Raw genomic sequence first — 20,723 nt, forward strand, 5'->3', positions numbered from 1 at the left:
CAGATTTCCACCTCCAAGCTACAATGTTTCAGGAAGAGATGGTAAAACAGTGGCTCTGTTCTGAGTCTTCTAAAGGCTGCATAGGAAATGTGGTGTGTGTAGGCCAGGAAGCTGTTATCACCCCTCTTCATTACACTAATTGCTCTGAGGATGAAACCGGACCTGTTTCCCTTCTCCTTATCCTACTCATAGTCACAGCTTCATGGCTTTGCTACTTCAGAAGTGTCTGCTAGGGGACAGGGAAGGCTTTTGCCCCCGTCAGTATACGGAGCATAAAACTGAGGCCCATAGCAGGTGGACGACTCACCCAGGGCCACAGCCAGTGGGAGGGAGCCCAATGTCCCAGTGTCCCAGGGCACCCCAGGGGCTGACCTTTATTCCAGCCAGGCACACCTCCTCACTGTGTCCCATATAAGCAGTCCTCATTCTAACCTTTGTATTTTTCTCGTATCTTCTTCCCGTCTTAGAACAGCCTCTTCCCCGCCAACACCCAGCCCCTATCTGAGCATATTTAGCCTTCATGCCCACTCCAGCCCCTCTGGGTCTCTTTTTCCCCTTTACTCTCACTGTCCCGCACCTCACCAGGGGTTAACAACAGTGTCACACTTTATGACTTAATTATGCCACGTGGGTTGCACTTGCCAGCCACAGTCGGTGCCAGCCCACTCAGGCAGGGCTGAATCTTCTAGGTTGGGGATAATCCCACAGCAATGTAGTGCTGAGGCCATAGGAGGAAAGGATACATATTACAGCTTGTGACTAAAGTCTGTATAGCCTGCTATGCTGAAAGCATTCCTTTTCTGCAGGTCTTCAAGCAGGGATGCTGATTTCCACACACAAGGATATGCTATGGATCCAGTACACACACTGGAACCTGTCACATCCAGCCATCTCTGCAGCAGGCTTCCCCAGCTGTCCCCCCAACTCCCCAGCCCGGGGTGGTGAGGAGCAACCTGGCAGGGCTTCACCTTTTGCCATGCCGTGCACCTGCCCCTTCTGGTCCCAGGGCTTCTCAGATGCAAGGCCTGGCACCATGCCTGAAGCTCACCACAGCTGCAGAAGTGTGCAGAGGAGTTAATAACCCTAGAATTTCCCTAAGCAACAGGGTTTTGAGGCCATGGATAAATGAGGTTCCTGCAAGACTGAGCACTGCTACAGCAGTGGCCAAGGCAATCACTTTCCCTGCTTCTCCATTTAACCCTGACCTTCAATCTTGCTCCCAGGCTGTGTTTTCTGGGGGACCAGGCTAAGACAACACTGCTTGGAAATGTTGCTTTGAGATTGGCTAAGAAGTTGCTAAGAAACTGAGAAAGACGAGATCCTTCAAGGTCCCATCACCTTTCTTTTCTTTCTTTCTTTCTTTCTTTCTTTCTTTTTTTTTTTTTTTTTAAGTTCCCTTTTGCCTTCTTCCTTCCTCTTGTGTTTCAATGACTAATGTCAAGGTCCTGTTTAGGAAAGGTCTTGTATTAATTAGCCTGTTGTCAGAATATTAAATGCTTCCAGTGTCCTGCTGGTTATTTGAAGGACTGAGGTTGGAAGGACTACATTCTAGTCAGGGTTTTCCTACTACCTAGGTTAGGGAGTAATTTTTTGCTGGATTAAGGAGTAAACTAACTGCAATCACTTCGTCTTTCTGGGCAGAGTTTTCTCAGCTGTAAAGTGGGATAATAGAGGTGCCAGCTATTTTGCTGGGTATGGAGGATCAGAGATGGAAGGGGAGGTTTTTTTGTTTGTTTGTTTGTTTTTTTAAAGGAGTTCAACAACAGAAGAACCTTCGGGTTACTCCGGAGCAAGGAAGGTGGAGACCAGGGCGCGGCCCTCCAGGGGTCTCCAGCGCTCCACCTTTCAGAGGACTCAGCGCTGCCACAGCGCCCGGGTTTCCGGAGCAGCTCGGTTTACTCTGAGCCGACTGCTGCCAAATCCGCGGTGTTTACTAGAATCCTGAGAGTTTGCAAACCCAGATGTCAGACTTCCTGTCCCGGAGATTCTCAACTCGCGGCCTTCCCCAGAAAGGAGAGAGCCGGGCTGGGAGCAGGGCTGGAAGCGGGAGGAGCGAGGACGTGCCCCGGGCAGCCTCACCCCTCCTCTCCCCACCCCAAAGGCAAGAATTTCTGGGATAGGCAGATGGTCCACCCCCTCTTCCTCCTCCTGCCCCAAGCCGGAGTGGTAGGGTGGGGAAAACCTCCACGACTTTCCCGTCTCCCAGCCCAGAGCCCCGAGTCCGTTCACTGTGGCGACAACGGTGGCAGAGTGGGTCTTTGGGGGCAGAGATGGAGAGGCCCTCGGGAGGGGTGGAGCGCGGAGGAGGCTGCGGTCCCGCCTCCCGCGCCGCAGGGCCGGGTGTTCGGAGCACGGCTCTGGTCCCCGCAGGCGCGACAAGGGGCGCCCGGCGAGCCCAGTGGTTAGCGATGCTGCTGCTGCGGTCGTCGCTGCTGCTGCTGCTGCTGCTGGGGGCGCCGCGTGGCTGCGCTGAGGGCGCGGTGGCGACGCCCACCCCCGAGCGGGTCCTCGAGTGGCAGGGTGAGTGTCCCCAGGGCCGGGGGACCGGATCCGTACGTTGGGGGTGAGAGGTGCTGGTCGAGGGAGAGAAGGGACGGCAATGTCAGGGGCAAAGGCAGAGGCGGGCGAGGGCGGCCGTGTTTGCGTGGTGGCCGCGTGTCTACCGTCTTGCACGCGGTTCTCCGCGCCCTGCAACCCCTGCGGCCGCCCTGCCTCCTCCCGGCTGCTCCGGGGGCGCGGCGAGGGGCGGGGTCGGTCTCGGGGGCGGCTCGGCTCGGCTCTGACCCGGTCTCGGGCATCCGGACAAGCCAGGGATAGGCGGGTAGAAGTTTCAAATTGGAAACTTTCTGAGAGTTGTTTCTTTGGGAGGATCACATCTCGGATAAATGACAGCGAAAAGATGGCTTATTTTGTCCCCCTCCCAAAGCGAGCGCGCGGGCAGGGTGCGCGCTGCCACCTGCGGAGTGGCCCTAAGCCAGGCCTCCCACGCCACCCTCGGGGAAAGAACCTTTCCTCTTCTTCATTAACACCTCTCAGGTGAGGGAGGTGAGGGACGGGAGCCCCTGTGGCCCCAGGGAGCTGTGTGAGCTGAAACAAGGGACCCTCTTTGCCCCTCAGTTTCTCAGCAGAAAAATGGGGACTGTAATACCCATGGGACACTGAAACACAAACGTGTGCACAGTCAATTCAGCAGACATTTATTGAGCACCTCCGACACTCAGTGAGACTCAGAGGGACATGTAAAGAGACCTGAAGACAGACCTCCGCCCCGCAGGGCCCCCACGTGGGAATGGGCCGCCGCTGGGGCAGAGAAGCCCATGTGTGTAGGGGTGGGAGAGTTAAATCAACAAGGAGGAGCTGCCGGGCAGCCTCATCCCTCCGCCTTTGGGGGTAAGTTTGGAGAGATGGGGTAAAACAATGTGTGATCAATGTCTGCATTCATGTTTTTCCTCCTCAACATAATGTGTATACGTTCTGAAGTGGTCTTTTCGGGACTGTCTTTCCTAGCACTCCCTGGAGGCTTTATCAGGGATGGGCAGAACAAGACCGTTCTTATTTTAAAGTGGCCAAAGGTCAGAGGTGCTTTTACCTTCTTGGTAACTATCAGTTCAGTGAAAATTGCTCTTGTGGACGCATCTCTGGCCTCCTGGTGTGGTCCATGGCCACTAGGAGTTAACCGTGCAGTAGTTATTCTTTTACATTTTAAAATGTGGGTTTTGCCAGGGCCCTGGGTGGTAGAACAGGGCAGCAGCCCCAAAGACAGCAGCTGGACTGGGCCACACAGAGGGTGTGTGCAGGCGATCCTCTGAGCTAATCCCTTCTATATGTAGCAGACCCAAATCCCGGCCTGAGATAGTTCCTAATCGGTGCCTTCTTTTTCCCAGTCAAGGACACTCTGAAATTAGAGCCATCTGCTACCTCTTTTACCCTCTAGGTGCAGTTTGCAAATCTGAAGGGGTTGACAGTTGGCATAGAGATTCTTCAGATAGGAACATGCTGCTACTGACCTTCTAAAGAGCACAGAGGTTGTGTACCAATCCTCACGCAGCCTCCCTTCCTGACTTCAATCACCCATGTCAGTGGAATTTCCAGTGTAAGCTAGACAGGTTTGAAATCAAGTTTTTCTTGTCTATACAAAGATGCAAAAACAAAATCTTAGCTTTGAAAAGGACTTTGAGACATTGTCTATTCCACCCACCCATTCTTCAGATGTGGAAGCTGAGGTACAGCCGCTTTATAGTTAGCCATGCTTTTGGGTGCCTCAGTTTACTGCTGTGTTCACTGTACCACACTGACTCATCTTTAGACATGATTAACATCCACAGAGCAACTGGGAGAAAAATACATACTCATTTTCATTTCCTATCCACTAATAATGGATATGTAGAATGCACAGCAGATTATACATACAGTATTTTTCATCTGAATTGTTTGATATGTATTGTTTTTTATGTATTACTGATAGATCCTATATAAGCATACCTGCCTTGGGAGGCAGATGATAGATTGTATTGATTTTCTATCATTTAGCAATAATTTTGTATTGAAAAATCAGTAGATACAGTGTCATCATGGGCTTTAGAGCCAAACTGTCTGAGTTCGAATCCTGACTGTGCCATTTCCCAGCTGTGTGACCCTGGGCAAATTACTTAACCTCTCAGTGCCTCAGTTTCCTCATCTGTAAAAATGGAACTAATAATAATACTTATCCAAGCGCTGTCCTTGTGTTACCCTATCACCACAGTGTCCTCTTCCCTTGGTCAATCCAGACCACTTTGACAGGTTGGCAGCCCTGTGATAATTATTATCTGCCCCATGCATGGCACTGTACCTGGCAGGTCTGAAGCCTGTCTCCTACCTCTAGTTGGCTCTATCAAGAGCCTCATTGTGATTTGTTTTCCCTGATCCAGAATCTGAGCTCTTCCTCTAGCAAGTGCTGAGACGTGATAACTTCACTCACTCAAGTACTCAGATACAGGGAAGGCCGGGGGAGAATGAGGAAGGGGACATAGCATCCTGGGGAAAGGCGGGCATAGTCATTGCTAGAGGAAATGAACCGGGGACACGTGAAAAGGTTTTGAAGCTACACTGAAGGCTGAAAATGATAAATGTGAAATGGCCTCCAACCAATATAATAGAAGAGTTTCCTCTTGCAGTGCTCGGCTTTCCAGAGGCAGGAGCAGAGAGAGTCCAGGGCTGTATCAGTCCTTGGGGACTGTCAGGGTAGACTCTTCTGAATGACCAGTGACCAGGGGAAGTGAGAGTGCTGATGAGCATGAGATCAGGTGCTTGACCGTGGGGTCCCATCTGGAGAGAAGAAAGTGAAACGGGGAAGGGAGCAGGTGGCAGCTCTTGCCATCCTGCGCTATTGGAAAGAGGGGTGAGGGGTTGGAGGCCTCTGCTGTTCATTTACTGTCTAGCACTATGTGCTTTATCTCCTTGTCTTACTTTGGGCTTCTCCAAAAGCTGTCCTTGAAACATGTATTAATATTTACTGGAGTGCAAGTAGTCTATTTGGGAGGTGATTCTAGGAAGCACAGCAAGAGTGTGGGAAAATGAGTCGGGGAAGGGGAGAACCCCTCCATGGACAGCTGGGGCTCAGTTTCACAGGGGGCCTCTGAGGGACTGTGCAGAGCTCAGTGGACCTGCCGAGGGGCAGGGAGCTGAGGTGTTTACCACCAACTCCTACCTCTCACTGACTGAGAGTCACGCCTGGGCATCCATCCCCTGTGCTTCTGGCCGGCCAGACACACTCTCAGGCAGAGACACAGCCAGTGAGTCAGAGTGCATGGGAACGGTGTGCAGGTGAGCGGGCACCAGGTTAGAGGGTGTGAGTAGGGAACCAACAGAATCTGCTACGCATGCCCAGATCAGGGAGAGAAAAACAAGAGTAGGATGTGACCATGTCTCCAAGAAGCTGAGAATCCAGAGACAGATATAGAAACACAAACAATTGCAAAACAGTACAGTAGGTGTTCTGATAACAAGGAATGAGCAAAGAGCTAAAGGCATGCAGAGGAGGGACTGGCTCGGGCAGCTGGAGATTCACAAAAGGGCATTTGTTTTGCTAGAGGTTAAGTAGATAGTTGCCATATAGGAAAAAGGAGACGGAGCATTTCTGGGAAAGCACATTTCATTCTAAGGCACAAAATAACGTGTTGGACAACGGTGAAAGTTCAGTGAGCTGAAAATTCCCATCTGGGCTCTTTTGGATGCAAGCAAAGAGGCCCACTGAAGGTCATTCAGGCAAATGTTGGGCCAGTTGTAATGGTCCCAGGATCTCAAGGGGACCCAACGACAGGTTCTGCTGTGCAGCCAGGTCTCCTGGGAACCAGGACTGGCCACGGAAATGAAGCAGCTACTTTCTCTGTTTCTCTCTCTGGAGCTGCCTAGGGGTCCCTGCTTGGCTGTCCTTTCTGTTGACTGGTTTCTTCTGCTTTGACTTGCAAGACCTGTCATGTGTAGCTTCCACAACTTCCTGGGAAGTGTCTGTTAATGTCCTAGGAGAGGAATCTGGTCTCACCCTTCACAGTACGCTGGCTAGTCCCTGTGCTCTGTCCTTGAATCGAAGGCCTTCCCCTGGCTCATCAGCCTTGGTAGGGGCATGTGGTGCACACGGGGATGCTGCCTCGTCATGGGCTGGGGATGGGGTAGACGTCCAGAGCAAGGTCACATGCAGGAAGAGAAGCTGTGACACATCTGTACCAGGATGCATGGAGAGATGAGGAAGTGAAGAGTTTGGTTAGGGGCTCTCCGTGTCTGGAAACAAAGTCTGATTGAGTAAATTGGGTCCTGCTGAAAAGGGCTTGGAAAAGGGGAACCAGATCACACTTGTAAGTTCAGAAATGCCATGGTCAGTCTGAGACTTGGAGAGGGTAATTCTGGAGGACTGCAAAGAGACCATCTGGATGGTTAAATCTAACCTATTAATAAGTCTGTCCCCATAGGTAGATTGAAGAAGAGAAAGTTTGGATTCAAGAATAGGGGTTAAAAAGAAGAAAATTAAAAAATAGTAGACTTGGTGAAAATTGGGAGATGGGAGAAGTTGCAGAAAAGGAGGGGTAGTGATTATACAATGGAAATTCCAAGTTTCGGAGATGGATCCATTCTCGGTAGTGACCAGATCCAAGATGTGGTCGTAGGAGTGGTCACCAAAGTGGAGAAGAGGCAAAAGGAAGGTCCTTGCAGCAGAGGAGGTCAAGGAACCAAATGTCTAGGGCACAGCTAGAGCTAAAGAATTTAGGACTCTTTTGTGGGTGAGCCACAATAAAAAAATACATTTTAGGCTGGGCACAGTGGCTCACCCCTGTATTCCTAGCACTCAGGGATGCTGAGGCGGGAGTGTTGCTTGAGGCCAGGAGTTGGAGACCAGCCTGAGCAAGAGAGAGACCCCAGCTCTACAAAAAATAGAAAAATTAGCCAGGTGTGGTGGTGTGTGCCTATAGTCCCAACTACTTGAGAAGCTGAGACAGGAGGATTGCTTGAGCCTAGGAGTTTGAGGTTGCAGTGAGTTATGATGAAAGCGAGGCCTGGTCTCAAAAAAAAAAAAAAGAAAGAAAGAAAGAAAGAAAGAAAGAAAGAAATACAGTTTACATCACAGCACAGATGCCCACATATATATAACTGAAACATAGTTTCATTTAAAAGTTGTAAGTCGTACCCTTATCCAACATGACACGCTGCTACATGTCATGTGACGTTCTGCTCTGTTCCATTCTGTCTTGTTTTGTCATGCTGGTCATGACACACTAAATTGATTTTTGTGACCGAATGGACCACAACCTGCAGTGGAGAAGCACAGAGCCAGGGTGTTGGCATCTGTGTGGAAGTTAAAGGCTTTGGGGTGGTGAGGACAACAGGAAGCCTGCTGGTATCAAAGCCATGGTGAATGTGGGGGAGAATGGTTCATGGCCGTGGGGCAAGTGACAAGGAAGGGAAGGGAAAGTGCCATCTGGGAGAGGTTCTGAAAGAGGGTGAGGAGAACTACCACCTGGAGGAGGCAGCAGTGGGGAGGAGCGTGGTTCTGAGACTTTCCATAGTTTCCGGGTCTAATGCAAAGGTAGAAATGCCCTCTCTCCTGCCCCCAATATTTTCTAACATTTGGGGAGTGGTTACTCTGTGCTGTTCTACATACATTAACACACCGAATCCTCATCACCATGAGGCTGGTAATGTTAACACAGACCCTTCTTTTACAGATGAAGAAAGGTTAAGTAATTAGCCTCTACAGCATGGGGATTCAAACCAGGCACTCAGCACTAATGCAAGGGATCCCTGCATAGGCTTGTGAGCCCGTGGCATAGTCCCTTCTGTATCCTGCTCATGACCGGAGCATGCGATGCGATTTTGCAGCAGGAGGAAACGGGGCCAGCCTCCTGGTCTCTGCAACTCCTCCCTCTCCAAACTCCTCCTTCCACAGGTGGGAGTGAATATTTTCATAAAGCAGTAATGTGCAGAGCTATTGTTTTATTTATTGTTCTAGGCAATTCCTATGTCCTTAGGCAATGAGCTATTCTCCTAATCTGGAGATTTGGAATTTAGGTAAAAGCAAGATCAGATAGCGGTTTAGCTGTCCTTCCTGGCCGTAAATCACTCCAGCTGTCTGGCTCCATTTCTCCTGCTTCCATCCAGTGTCCTCAGCATTTCTCCCACTTCAGACTTTTCTCGTCCCATCTCCTCTGACTGCTCCTTTCCTGGCAAGCCTTTCCAAGTCAGAACAGACTTCCGGTTTTCCTGGTCCTTCTCACTCTTTCTCATTAAGCCTCTAACCTCTTTTCCTATCATTGGTTGTCACAGTAACTGATACCACACGATGTGGTTCCAGGCCCACGGCAGGAAAGGTCGAGCCACACAGATAGCTCAGTTGTCCCTTCAGCTCCTCTTCCTTGACCTAACAATTTGCTTATTTATATCAGGTTTTCTTACGTGATTTCTTACGTCTTTGTGTTATCTCATCTGAACTTGTTCCTATGTGGCCAGTCCTCATATAATCTACCAAAGTAATATATTTAAGACATTTATAGACCCTTCCCTCCATTTTCTTTCAGAATTTATCCTTGAAAGCCTTTTAGGAGTTGTTCCAACACATAGCTAGAAACGTAAATTATATTTTTAATTGATCAAAGTGAAAAGAAATATTGTTCATCAAAGAAACAAACAAAAGAGCACCTTATAAATAGTGTATTAAGTCATTCGGGGGAAAATATGTTGTAAAACTACTCAAGAAAATGGAAAATTATGATTGGAATTACTGTAACTTGGGTTCTGTGATACAGAGCTAAACACAGAAGAGAAGAGCTTTCTGCTTTCATGCATGGCCACGTGACTTTTTAATCTATGATACTTTCCAGACTACTACAGTTCCAAAGAAATATGCTAATAAAAAAGTTTTACTATTTCTGGCTTTTGGTATTCTGCTCTGAAGAACTTTTCAATTATGAAAATGTAAACAGGAAATTCAAAGTGATTATTTTAACTGTAAATATTATCTTATTTTGCTGCTCTTTGGCACCATGCATGTTCAGAGTTAAGATCTGCTTTTATTTTATTAACATTTATGAAGTGATCATCATGACTGAGGTAATCCTTATCAGGGTCTTATGAGGCCAGCAGTATTATTAAACCGATTGTGCAGACAGGGAAACCAAGGCAGAGATTCTTCTAGCTTCAAGCAATTCTAACCTAAGAGAAGTCTTTACAAAAGTGCTCTGTAATTTGCTGAAGTCTTTTTTCCATCGTGTTAACCTTGTTCACATACGAACAGGGCGGGCTTCATGGGCAAGCAACCAGCGCTGTTGCACAGGGCCCTGTGCTCAGAAGGGCTTCCTCCTTAGGGTTTAATGTTCTGAGGTTTGGGTCTTGGGATTCTTAATAATTTATGTCTGTGAACTTGTGTGTTGAGCATGATGGGACAGTGGAGCACCAGCCAGGGCTGGGGGCCTCCGTTCAAGCTCAGTTCCACCTGGTATCCCCTCTCACCTCCCAGGATGGGTTCTCGGGTGCCCCCTCCTCACTCCTGCTCACAATCACTGCTGCTTTTTGCCCCACAGCCAACCAGGTTGCATTGGGGTTGGAGGGCTGGAGGCCTGGGGCCTGGGAGGGGATGCCGTGTGGCATCCATCGAGATAGGGCAAGGCAGCTGCTGTCCCCACTGGGGTGGCAGCACCACTGCACCATCTGTGAGGACTGAGTGGGAACCTATCATCTGTTCCCAATCCGGGTACTGAGTGTGATCCCAGCGTGTTATGGCCCAGAGGTTGCAATCCCTTGGGGGCGTTCATGGGAAGGGGAGATTGACTTGACTTCCCTGCCTCTGGCCAGGGCCACACATTTTCTTTTTACCCTGGACCCTGTAAATTCTGTAGCCAGCCTGAGTGAGAAGGATGGGGACTGAATTGTGTCCCCTAAACCCCTGCATATTCCTATGTTGAAGGCCTAACCCCTACTTCCTCAGGATGAGACCTATTTGGAGATTAGGGTCTCTGCAGAAGTAAACACGTTAAAAGGAGATGACTGGGGTAGTGCCACCCTGTTATGCCTAGTGTGCTCATAAGAAGGGAAATTTGGACACAGAAGTGTGCATAGAGAGAAGATGTGAAGAGACACAGGGAGAAGACGGCCATCTAGAAGCCAAGGAGAGAGGCCTGGGACCAACCTTCCCTCACAGCCCTCGGAAGGCGCCTTGATCTCACACTGCCAGCCTCCAAAACTGTGAGAAAATAAATTTCTGTTGTTTAAGCCATTCAGTTTGTGGCATTTTTGTTGTAGCCTAGCAAATGAATACAGGGACTAACAATATATCTACCACTAAAAGTTATTTTTGGTTTTTAAAAAATTTCTAGCTTGCACTTTAGTAAGTGTAATTTTTTTTTTTTTTTTAGATGGACGTTCTCAATGCAGTTAAGACGGAGAGCTCAATGTAAACGCTTTTGTTTTCAGTAATGTCACATCATTTCCAGAATTCTTTTGGTTGATGGTAGAGTTGCTTTTTGTTTTTGTTTGTTTTGGTGACCAGTCTGTGAATCATTTCTCCCAGGGCCTTAATATGCAGGCATTTGTGAGGGCAGCTTAACAATGTTCTGTCTGATTGTGTCCTGCCATAACTTGTGCTTTCTAAGGAGCCTGCCTGGTGACTGAGATGGTGTATTTTCCACACAGTCTATAACATAATAACAGAGCCACTGCGAATAATGATTTTTACACCAGCAATGTTTGTTCGTACTTGCCAGTTAAACAAAAGGAAAATGATGGGAGAATAGCCTAAAAGCTAAGAGGAAGAAAAATGTTTTCAACTCAGTTTAAACATTTTATTGGTAAGACGCAGAGATATAGCAAAGAACCTTGGCAAGATACAAGATTTTCTGCAAAGGTCAGTTTGCTGAAATGAGGAGTGGGGAGAGGAGGGGACAGGAATGGGCAGAGAGTGGCAAGGACAGTTGGAAAAGGTTAACCCCTCTTAGCACCGGGATTGGTAACAGACAGTTTGAAGCTGCACAGAACTGCAGCCGGCAGAGCTGATTAAGCTGGGTTTCATTTTTCCCACATGTGAGAAAGAGTATTGTGTGCCTCGTGGAGCTTGGAGCAGCGATTTGGGGAGATTAGAGAGAAAGGGGAAGAGAACACATAAAAAGATTTAGCAAGAGGGGTCCCACGGGCCTGTGGAGGTGGTGATTACCCAGGTTCAGAAGCTGCAGGAGAATAAAGAAGGCTCAGAGTCAAGGATGATGCCAGGACAGGGAAAGAGAAGAAAGTTCTGAGACAGGATGAGATGATTTTAAAAAATATGCTTAGGTCACTTTTTAGTTGATTAATAGAAGGCAAGTCACAGGAACCCAAAGATTTCAGATGGTTGAGGCACACTGTAAGTCAGATAATTTGAGGAAAAATGCACATTTCCATGCAGAGAGGAGTAGGAAGGGTTGGCACATTTTTCACTTTGTTCTGTGAATCTGTTCTTTCAAGAGCTAGGCACAAGCTGCTTGCTGCAAGCATGGGAAATTCCTCACTTATTGGTTTGAAAAGTCATATTCAGAATCCAGATTTTCTGCATCCCTCAGCCATGAACAGGACTTGATTCAGCAGCTTACAATATCCCTTCCTGCGACAGAGTAATCTTAGGAATGCAATCAGCTTTGAATTCATTGTTCGCTAGGCAAGCTAGGCACAGATAAAACCAAATTTGTGATGCTGAAGAAGGTCAATACATCTCAGGAGAGAAGCTGCTCACCTTCAGACGGGTTACAGAGCAGAAATGCCCTCTCTCCTCACTTCATTCTGGACCACATACCTGCTGAGACTGAAATACTGTCAGAGCAGCAAGGAGATGCACACATTGAAGAGATGCTGCTGGGCAGGAAGTGGGTGAGCCCAGCACTCACTGTGTGGGTAGATGGAGTGGAAGAGATTTCAAACCCAGAGGACTGGGGTAGGAGTTGGAAATTGGATTGCAGTTTGCAAGCTGTGGCTTCCTAATAGCTTGTCTTAAACATTGCACTTGACGTGAACTGTGCACTTGAACTTTTCCTTCCAGTTCCCTTAACATGGAGCAGCACAGAGGCCAACTTTATGTGTGTAGTTGAATCAGGTGAACACTGTCATGGTGCAATTTATTGAATTCCAGAAAGTCCTTTGCTTGCCTAAAATGCCACTGTAAAAAGAGTATTTCTTAGGGAATTGTTTTTTTATTGTTTGTTTCCAGTATTTTTTTTTTTTTTTTTTTGAGACAGAGTCTTGCTCTGTTGCCCGGACTAGAGTGCCGTGGCATCAGCCTAGCTCACTGCAACCTCAAACTCCTGGGCTCAAGCAATCCAACTGCCTCAGCCTCCAGAGTAGCTGGGACTACAGGCATGTGCCACCATGCCCGGCTGGTCTCGAACTCCTGAGTTCAAACAATCTGCCCGCCTCGGCCTCCCAGAGTGCTAGGATTACAGGCGTGAGCCACCGTGCCCGGCCCTTGTTTCCAGTATTTTTTGTTAAAGATGCAGGAACTTCACTGAGGCTTAACAGTTCAATTATTACTGAACTTATCTTATTCACTTAACACTTCAAACCTTTATTCAGCCAGTTCTAAGAGAAGAGCTGTCTAAAGCAAAAGGGAACAGCAAAAGGCAGGTAGAGGTGACCAGAATGGGTGCTAACAGCCAAGTGGAGAGTCCTCAGGAGGAACTTCCTATAGGCACCTCCACAACCCCCAGGCTTTAGAATCTAACCTCCTGGCAAAGTAGGGATTGGCAGGTGCTGACAGCTATTTGAATACCTGAAGAAAACCAGTCATTGCAACGACCTTTTCCAGAATCCTCACATACCATAGGTCACCTAATCCTGTCATTTCTCTGCCCTTTGAAATTTCTCTCTATTGACTAGGGTCTAACTCTAACCATTACCTCTTTTCCTTTGGCATCACCATTGAATTGACACCTTCAGTCTCCCCTACTGGATCATACCAATGGTCTCTAGACTGATATTCAAGTTCATTCATGTCCTGTCTCGTCCCACCTAAACTAGAACTCTGCCGGGGCAGGAGCTCGGTTATTTGTCTTCATTTGTCTCAGCACCTAAAACATTGCTGAGTACACAGTAGACATTTGAGAAATGGTTTTTTTTTTTTTTTTTGAACGATTCACCTCCCTGATTCATCTTCTATACCACAGCTTTGTCATATCTTCTTTTGTCCCAAAAGATCCATTCCATCTGAAGAATAATATGCAAATTTTTTAATAAAATTTAAGTTCTTTATAAAATGACACCAAACTACCTCTTTCCAACTTCATATTCTACCGCCGTTAAAATCTTTTGTATATTAAATATCTAGGCTGTCTTCACAGCCAATTCACAGATGATTATTTTCATCATCTCTGAGCTTTGGTGACATTCTCTGCACCGAACACCCCTCCTTCATGATCCTGAACGCTATGATGAGGACAGGCATCCAATGTACCCCCACTGTTACACATACTAGGCTCCTAATAAATGTTCAACAAAAATGTCAGGTGGCAGAGGAAGGAGAGTGTTGGTTGATTTCTCTGATCTTCTAGACCAAACTGACCCCTTCCACCCCCAACTTCCACCCATTGTGCTTATATCTCTTATGTCAAAATATATTTGGGCATTAATTATTAATATGATTTCTGGATACTGTAGTGATTCCCAGGGAGAACATGAGTTCCTTGAAGGCAAGCACTGTGACATAAGCCTCCTTCTATCTGCAGAGTTCCTGACACAGGCCTTATTGGGCACTCAATAGATGTTTGTTGCTTGAAACTCCAAGTCTCCTATTTCAAAATGTTTGGCAACAATCTATAGTAGTTCATTTTCTTCTTTCTAGGTTATAAATGAATGTATGTAAATAAAGCTACACCTAGACCGAATATGGTCCTCACTGACTGTATGGGTATAAAACTTCTATACTAACACAAAATGGATTTGGAAAAAGTAAAAGAATGGTCCAATGAAATCGTCTTTATAGTCCCATCCAGCTCTGAACTTCATGGTCCCAGGGTTCTAGGTAAAGTTAGTCTCCTCTACTGCACCCATGTTCCTCCCAGCGCTGTTCTGCTTTGTCCTTTCTGGAAAATGGGCAAGTACATGTGTGTGCACACTCTCTCCACCCAGAACAAAAAATGACACTGAGGAGTTCTGTCCACGTTGCTCATGACAGCAATTGAGGATCCAGTCAAGTGTCTTAAATTTTGGTCTATTTTCTTTTTGTTGTTTGCTATATTTTGTTTTTAAGGGCTGATTTTAAATGCAATTATGTTTTCTTTAGAACTGATGGAACTCCCTTCTTTTCATTAGCTAAGCAAATTCCCATGATTCCAGAACAAATAGATACAGTTTCAAAGGACAGGTATTTCGACAAATAATTCCTCTCTCTATCTTTTTTTATTTCAAACTATTAAGGGGGTACAAATGTTTTAGGTTACATGGATCATTTTTATAATGCTTGAGTCCTGGCTATAGGTGTGCCCATCACCCAAATAGTGTTCATAGTACCCATTATGTTGGTTGGTTTATTCACCTCCCCTCCTCTCCCTACCCACTGGTTGCTTTCTACTGAGTTTTACTTCCCTCTGTGCACATGTGTGCTCACCAGTTAATTCCAATTTAATAATGAGTACATGTGGTGTTTGGTTTTTCATTCTTGAGATACTTCACTTAGGAGAATGGTCTCCAGTTCCATCCAGATTGTTGCAAAAGGTATTAATTTTTCTTTTTTTATACATTTAAGTACGATAAGAAAAAATCATCTTTTTATGGCTGAGTAGTATTCCATGGTATACATATATCACATTTTATTAATATTAATCCACTCATGAATTGATGGGCACTTGGATTGATTCTGCATCTTTGCAATTGTGAAATGTGCTGCAATAAACGTTTGAGTGCAGGTGTCTTTTTGATAAAATGACTTATTTTCCTTTGGGTAAATACCCAGTAGTGGGATTACTGGATCAAATGGTAGGTCTACTTTTATTTAATAGTACTTTGAGGAATCTCCATACTGTTTTCCACAGAGGTTGTACTAATTTGCAGTCCCACCAACAGTGTATAAGCATTCCTTTCTTTCTGCATGAATGCCAGCATCTATTGTTTTTGGACTTTTTAATAAAAGCCATTCTGACTGGTAAGGTGATGTCTTATTGTGGTTTTAATTTTCATTTCCCTGATGATTAGTGACGTTGAGAATTTTTTCGTATATTTTTTTGGCCATTTATCTATCTTCTTTTGAGAAGTTTCTGTTCATGTCTTTTGCCCACTTTTTAATAGGGTTGTTTGTTTTTTTCTTGCTAATTTGTTTGAGTTCTTTGTAAATTCTGGTTATTAGCCCTTTATCAGATGTGTAGCTTGCGAATATTATCTTCCATTCTGTAGATTGTCTATTTGCTCTGTTGATTGTTACCTTAGCTGTGCAGTAGCTTTTTAGTTTAATCAAATCCCATTTATTAATTTCTGTTGTTGCCATGATTGCCACTGGGGTCTTTTTCATAAACTCTTTGCCTAGGCCAATATCTAGGAGAGTTTTCCTACATTCTCCTCTAGAATTTTTATTCCTCTCTATCTTTAGCATCTTACACAGTGCCTACCACATAGCTGGCACCCAATGAATGTATGAATAAATATTCCATATGCAGTCATGAAATAAATACCCTAAAGTTTAGTTCAATGGTCAATCAAGGAAACGTTCTCCTCTCACACTTTAGAGGAGTATATGTTATCTTTTGGGGTGAAAAAGTGGGTCTAAAATGATCTCCTAAAATGAACTCAGAAGTAAAAAGCAGAACCACTGTCTTCCGTGGATTTTATTTTATTTAAAAAAATAAATAAATTAGCTTATAAGTTACTTCTAGTAGATCAGTCCTTTTTCTTTTCCTAAACTTATAATTATGAAGGGAGGTATAATAACATTTTCTTGCAAAGAGATTTAGTAATTCTGGCAGTACTTCATTAATCACTTAATCAGTGTTCAAGCAGAACTGATGTCCTTGACATATATAATCAATCTTGATTCCTCCCACATTTGACTTTCATCTTTTTTGAAATCCAACAACTATACACATGAAGGCTTATTTTCACATTATACTTTTGTTAGACACATTATATACATGTAATAACAATCAGAATATTGATACCTACTTTAAGTCTTCTCACAGTATGTTTGAAAACAATTGTTTTCTCTTCAGTGAATTTATGGAGATTAATAGTGCTAGGATCAGATTCTATTACAACTTAGTGAGAAAATGGGCTTGGATAATTTTTTTAGTTCACTATATTTGTAGGTAGCATGTTTATTGTTATTGGTGAGCCACAGCTACCACAGCTATTTGTTTATGGTGCATTCTGAAGAACTTTCCAAAGCTACATCCTAAAGGCAGCTGGCATGGAAATATAATGGCATCCCAAAATTCAGCAGCCTGGGATTAGGTATGACTAATATCTTCTGTTTTGGAAAGGTATTTTTATGATCACTGGAGTGACTACAGAAGTTCTAATTCTGCCACTCTTTCCCTCTTAACACTTAATAATTTGGAAGTTTAAAAACATAATTTATTAACCCTAAATTTTAGGTGTATGATTTCCATGTCCAACTTATTCACAGACTATCCATTCCCCCATCAATACACTGCTTGTCAACATCATGTATTTTTCTCTTTATTATTAAAAAAAAACTGCAATATAGACTTTACAGGTAGGTAACATAGAAGATCAACAGATGAAGACTCTTAATTCATAATTGCACATGTGTTTGAACCAATGGGCAAAGATTTTGTTATCCGGTTGTTTGGAGAGTAATTTTCCTCCATGAAAGGTGATAGCATAGTGTCTCAGGGTTGTTTTTAAAAAGTCTGCACCCACTGTGTGCTGCAGAAACTAAAGTAAAAATAAGCTTCTGTGCTAATGATGGAAGAAGAGAAGTCTTTGAGGGATGCTGAGATTAGCTCTCTTTAGCATTCAACCAGATCTACAGCCGGATCTGTAGACGGAGAATCAGGAAGTCAGAGGAATAATAATGATAGTAACAACTCACATTTGCTGAGGTCCCCCCTCTTCCATGGTGGTATATGGTGTGCTTTGCATGGGTTGTTTCATGGACTATCCTTAACATCCTCATGAGTTCAGTACCATACATATTCCCAGATCAAAAAAGAAAGACAAGGCTCACAGAGATCAAGCAATCTGCCCAAGGTCACACAGCTGGCCGGTGGCAGGACTGCTGATTCCAGAGCTCTCAGCCACTACCCAGGTAGTCAACACACCTAGTTTAGGTGTATAAACTGAGGCCCAGTCAGTAAGTTGCAAAGCTGGATATATTTGAACATACATATTAGGTAGAAGCTTAACTACAGAACCATTTTAGTAAAATAATTATCCTTCAATAAAAAATTAATGGAACTCTGGCCTAGCTAGAAAGTAATTAGTAGGTTACAACAGAAATTAAGGTTAACATTCTACCCAGGCATGAAAAGGTGAAAAGGAGAGTTGGAGAGAAGGTTAATTATCAGAGTCCATATCGCATTGGCAAGAGGTGGATTTGATTTTGAATGACTATTACTAATAACCATACGGACATGGCCTTCATTAGGAAAACAAATTTCCTGATCTAAATGAAATCTCCCTAAAACCATTCATTTTCCCCACCCCCGCCCTTCTCTTTTGCTCTGATGTATGGTGATCAAAGCAATTCTCTGACAACCAGGTCAGCTCCTCAAATACATGGCTATAAGAAAGGATATCAATTATTAAATGAGGTATAGCTTTCATTAATACACTGACAATCTTTTTAAATAGTGTCTTAAGTGATTCTGGTTACTGTAAATCAGTTCTCCTTGGCCTGATTAATTTTGGAGAAATCAAAAGAACTTTCACCAAAACGAAGCATTGTTCCCTCGCACGATGCACACAGTGGCTCGTCCTGCGTGATTGCAAACCTGCCGAAGCCTCTGCCTGTCCCTGTTCTGCCCTGGCCACATGACACAACCAGCCCTAAACCCCAGCTGTGTTAAGGGAACCTGATAATGTGCCTTCAGAGCTTTGAAGAATAGACAGGAAGTAAACTATAAGAGGAGAGTCTGAATGGGAGAACAAAAGAGACCTTGGACCTGACCAGACCTTTTGGGCTGAGGTCACTTCAGGAACCGTAGGCCCGAGCAACGGCTGCCTGCATGTTTAATCAGTGTCAAGCACTCACTGAGGTTCTACTGTGTGCTCAGCACACTCTGTGCTTACACCAGAGAAATGAGGTGTGATTTCCATCTTTAAAAACCCCGTGAAAACACGTTCATAATTGTGTGTAATAGGTGCCTTCCAGGCCAGGAACTCAAGGTCAAGTCAGGTAGCAGGCAGGTGGCTAATGAGTGTTCCCTGGCTGGGGCCTGCCGGCTTTTCCACAGGAAACTCCCCCAAATCCCTGCTTCTGGCTCCAGGGGGAAGAGCTCAGGGGCATGGCACAAAGTGCTTTATTGTGTTATAGCACAATATTTGTGTAATAATAATAGAAAACGTGCCGTTACCAGTCCTCACTCTCTGTCCAGCTGTGGAGCGTGCCTTCTGTGTCGGCACTGGGCCCGAGTGGGGTGGCAGGTAGCCCTTGCTCCTGTGTGGCCAGTGGGGTCTTAGATCAGAGGTCTCCCCTTAGCTCCAGCAAGTCCTCTTATGCTTCCAAAAACCTCTTCTGTTTTGTGTGAATAAAGCCCTTTGGGTGGATCCTCCCCACCAACTCCAGAACTGTTCGAAACGGCTGGCAGCTGTGACGTATCGCAGCTGAGACGTACACACTGGGATCCTTCTGACACTGGATAATTACATGTGAAATTTCAATGCACATCTTTTATTTTTTTCTGTTTCAGATAAAGGAATATTCCTTATCCAAAGTGAGAGTCTCAAGAAATGCATTCAAGCCGGTAAATCTGTACTGACCCTGGAGAACTGCAAGCAGCCAAACAAGCACATGCTGTGGAAATGGGTTTCAAACCACCACCTGTTTAACGTAGGAGGCAGCGGTTGCCTGGGCCTGAATTTATCTAATCCAGAGCAGCCATTAAGCTTATATGAATGCGATGCCACCCACGTTTCCTTGGGGTGGCGCTGTAACAGGAAGACGATCACAGGCCCGCTGCGGTACGTGGTCCAGGTGAAGCACGACAACACGGTGGTGGCCTCATGGAAATATCTTCATAAGTGGATTTCCTATATGTCAGGTGGCGGAGACATTTGTGAGCATCTGCACAAAGGTAAAAATAATTTACATCAAAGTACTCACAGAATGGTATTTTTAAAAAGTTTGCCCATAAGTAAAGATTTGTAAAGCATTACATGAAAGAAGTACACAAAGCCTGGAACATCAGGGACTTCTCGTAAACACATTTTAGTTGCTTCCTTGCTTATGATAAAAGGGTTGCTAGAGTCTTAGAGTGGACGTGCTAAATTCTGCTAAAGAAGCAGAACTGCTCAGAATTTAAAGGTATTGGGAGAAAAAACATTTAACTTTGGGAATCAATGGGAAAGAGGAGAAAGTACAAATGGACAGGAGAGAGAGAGAAAAGGAAGGTGGAAGGAAAAGATCTTTGAAGTGAAGACTTTTGTCAGGACAAATATGATAACCTTCCCTGCCACCTTTCCTCATATTGTAGGAACTCAGCCCCCCATGGAGGTGTGTCTGCAGAGCCCCTCAAACTCCTCCTGAGGCCTGGTTGGCATCCATGTGATGGTCATGCTACAAGGCACTTGAAGATAGATGACAGACTATCATCAGGCGTCATCTGGTGTGTGGCAAGCATAGCAGTAGGGAACCATGGCTTATAGGGGGACTTTAGTTTTTCATAGTTCTTTTATTATTGCCATTTTTAGACAGAAAAAAAAATAATAAAGAAAATCACATAGTTAAATCCTGAAACCTCAAACTTGTCCCTCAGGGTTTGTTTGGTAGCTCTCTTCATCTATCCATCCATCCATCCATCCATTTGTCCATCACACATTTGTCTCTGTCTTTTCTTCACTAGAATAGAAGTCCCATGTGATGGAACTTTTGCTGGTTTGTTCACTGCTGTGTACCCAGTGCTTGGCACATTAAATGCTCAGTAAATATTTATCGAATGAATAAATTAATAAATGCCTATGAAATCATTGAGCATTAGGTGCTGATGGCTGATATACTTGGGGACAGGGAGATATTTTGAAGTAAAATCTCCATTAAATTTTCCTTCTCATCCATTCATAAACATGAAGGT

At 45.0% G+C, this 20,723-nt stretch overlaps 1 protein-coding gene across 2 annotated transcripts in view; it reads left to right on the plus strand.

Annotated features, from left to right (window-relative positions):
- Nucleotides 1–2,408: 2,408 nt before the first annotated feature.
- Nucleotides 2,409–20,723, plus strand: part of PLA2R1 (phospholipase A2 receptor 1) — a 111,619-nt gene continuing 93,304 nt past the window's right edge. For both annotated transcript variants that reach the window (XM_069472262.1, XM_069472269.1), the window contains exons 1-2: nucleotides 2,409–2,520; nucleotides 19,344–19,727. In XM_069472262.1, coding sequence (XP_069328363.1) covers nucleotides 2,409–2,520; nucleotides 19,344–19,727 — 496 coding nt within the window. The remainder of the gene's footprint in view (nucleotides 2,521–19,343; nucleotides 19,728–20,723) is intronic.

This window comes from Eulemur rufifrons, chromosome 1 (assembly GCF_041146395.1).
Source record: "Eulemur rufifrons isolate Redbay chromosome 1, OSU_ERuf_1, whole genome shotgun sequence".
NCBI classification, from domain to species: domain Eukaryota; kingdom Metazoa; phylum Chordata; class Mammalia; order Primates; family Lemuridae; genus Eulemur; species Eulemur rufifrons.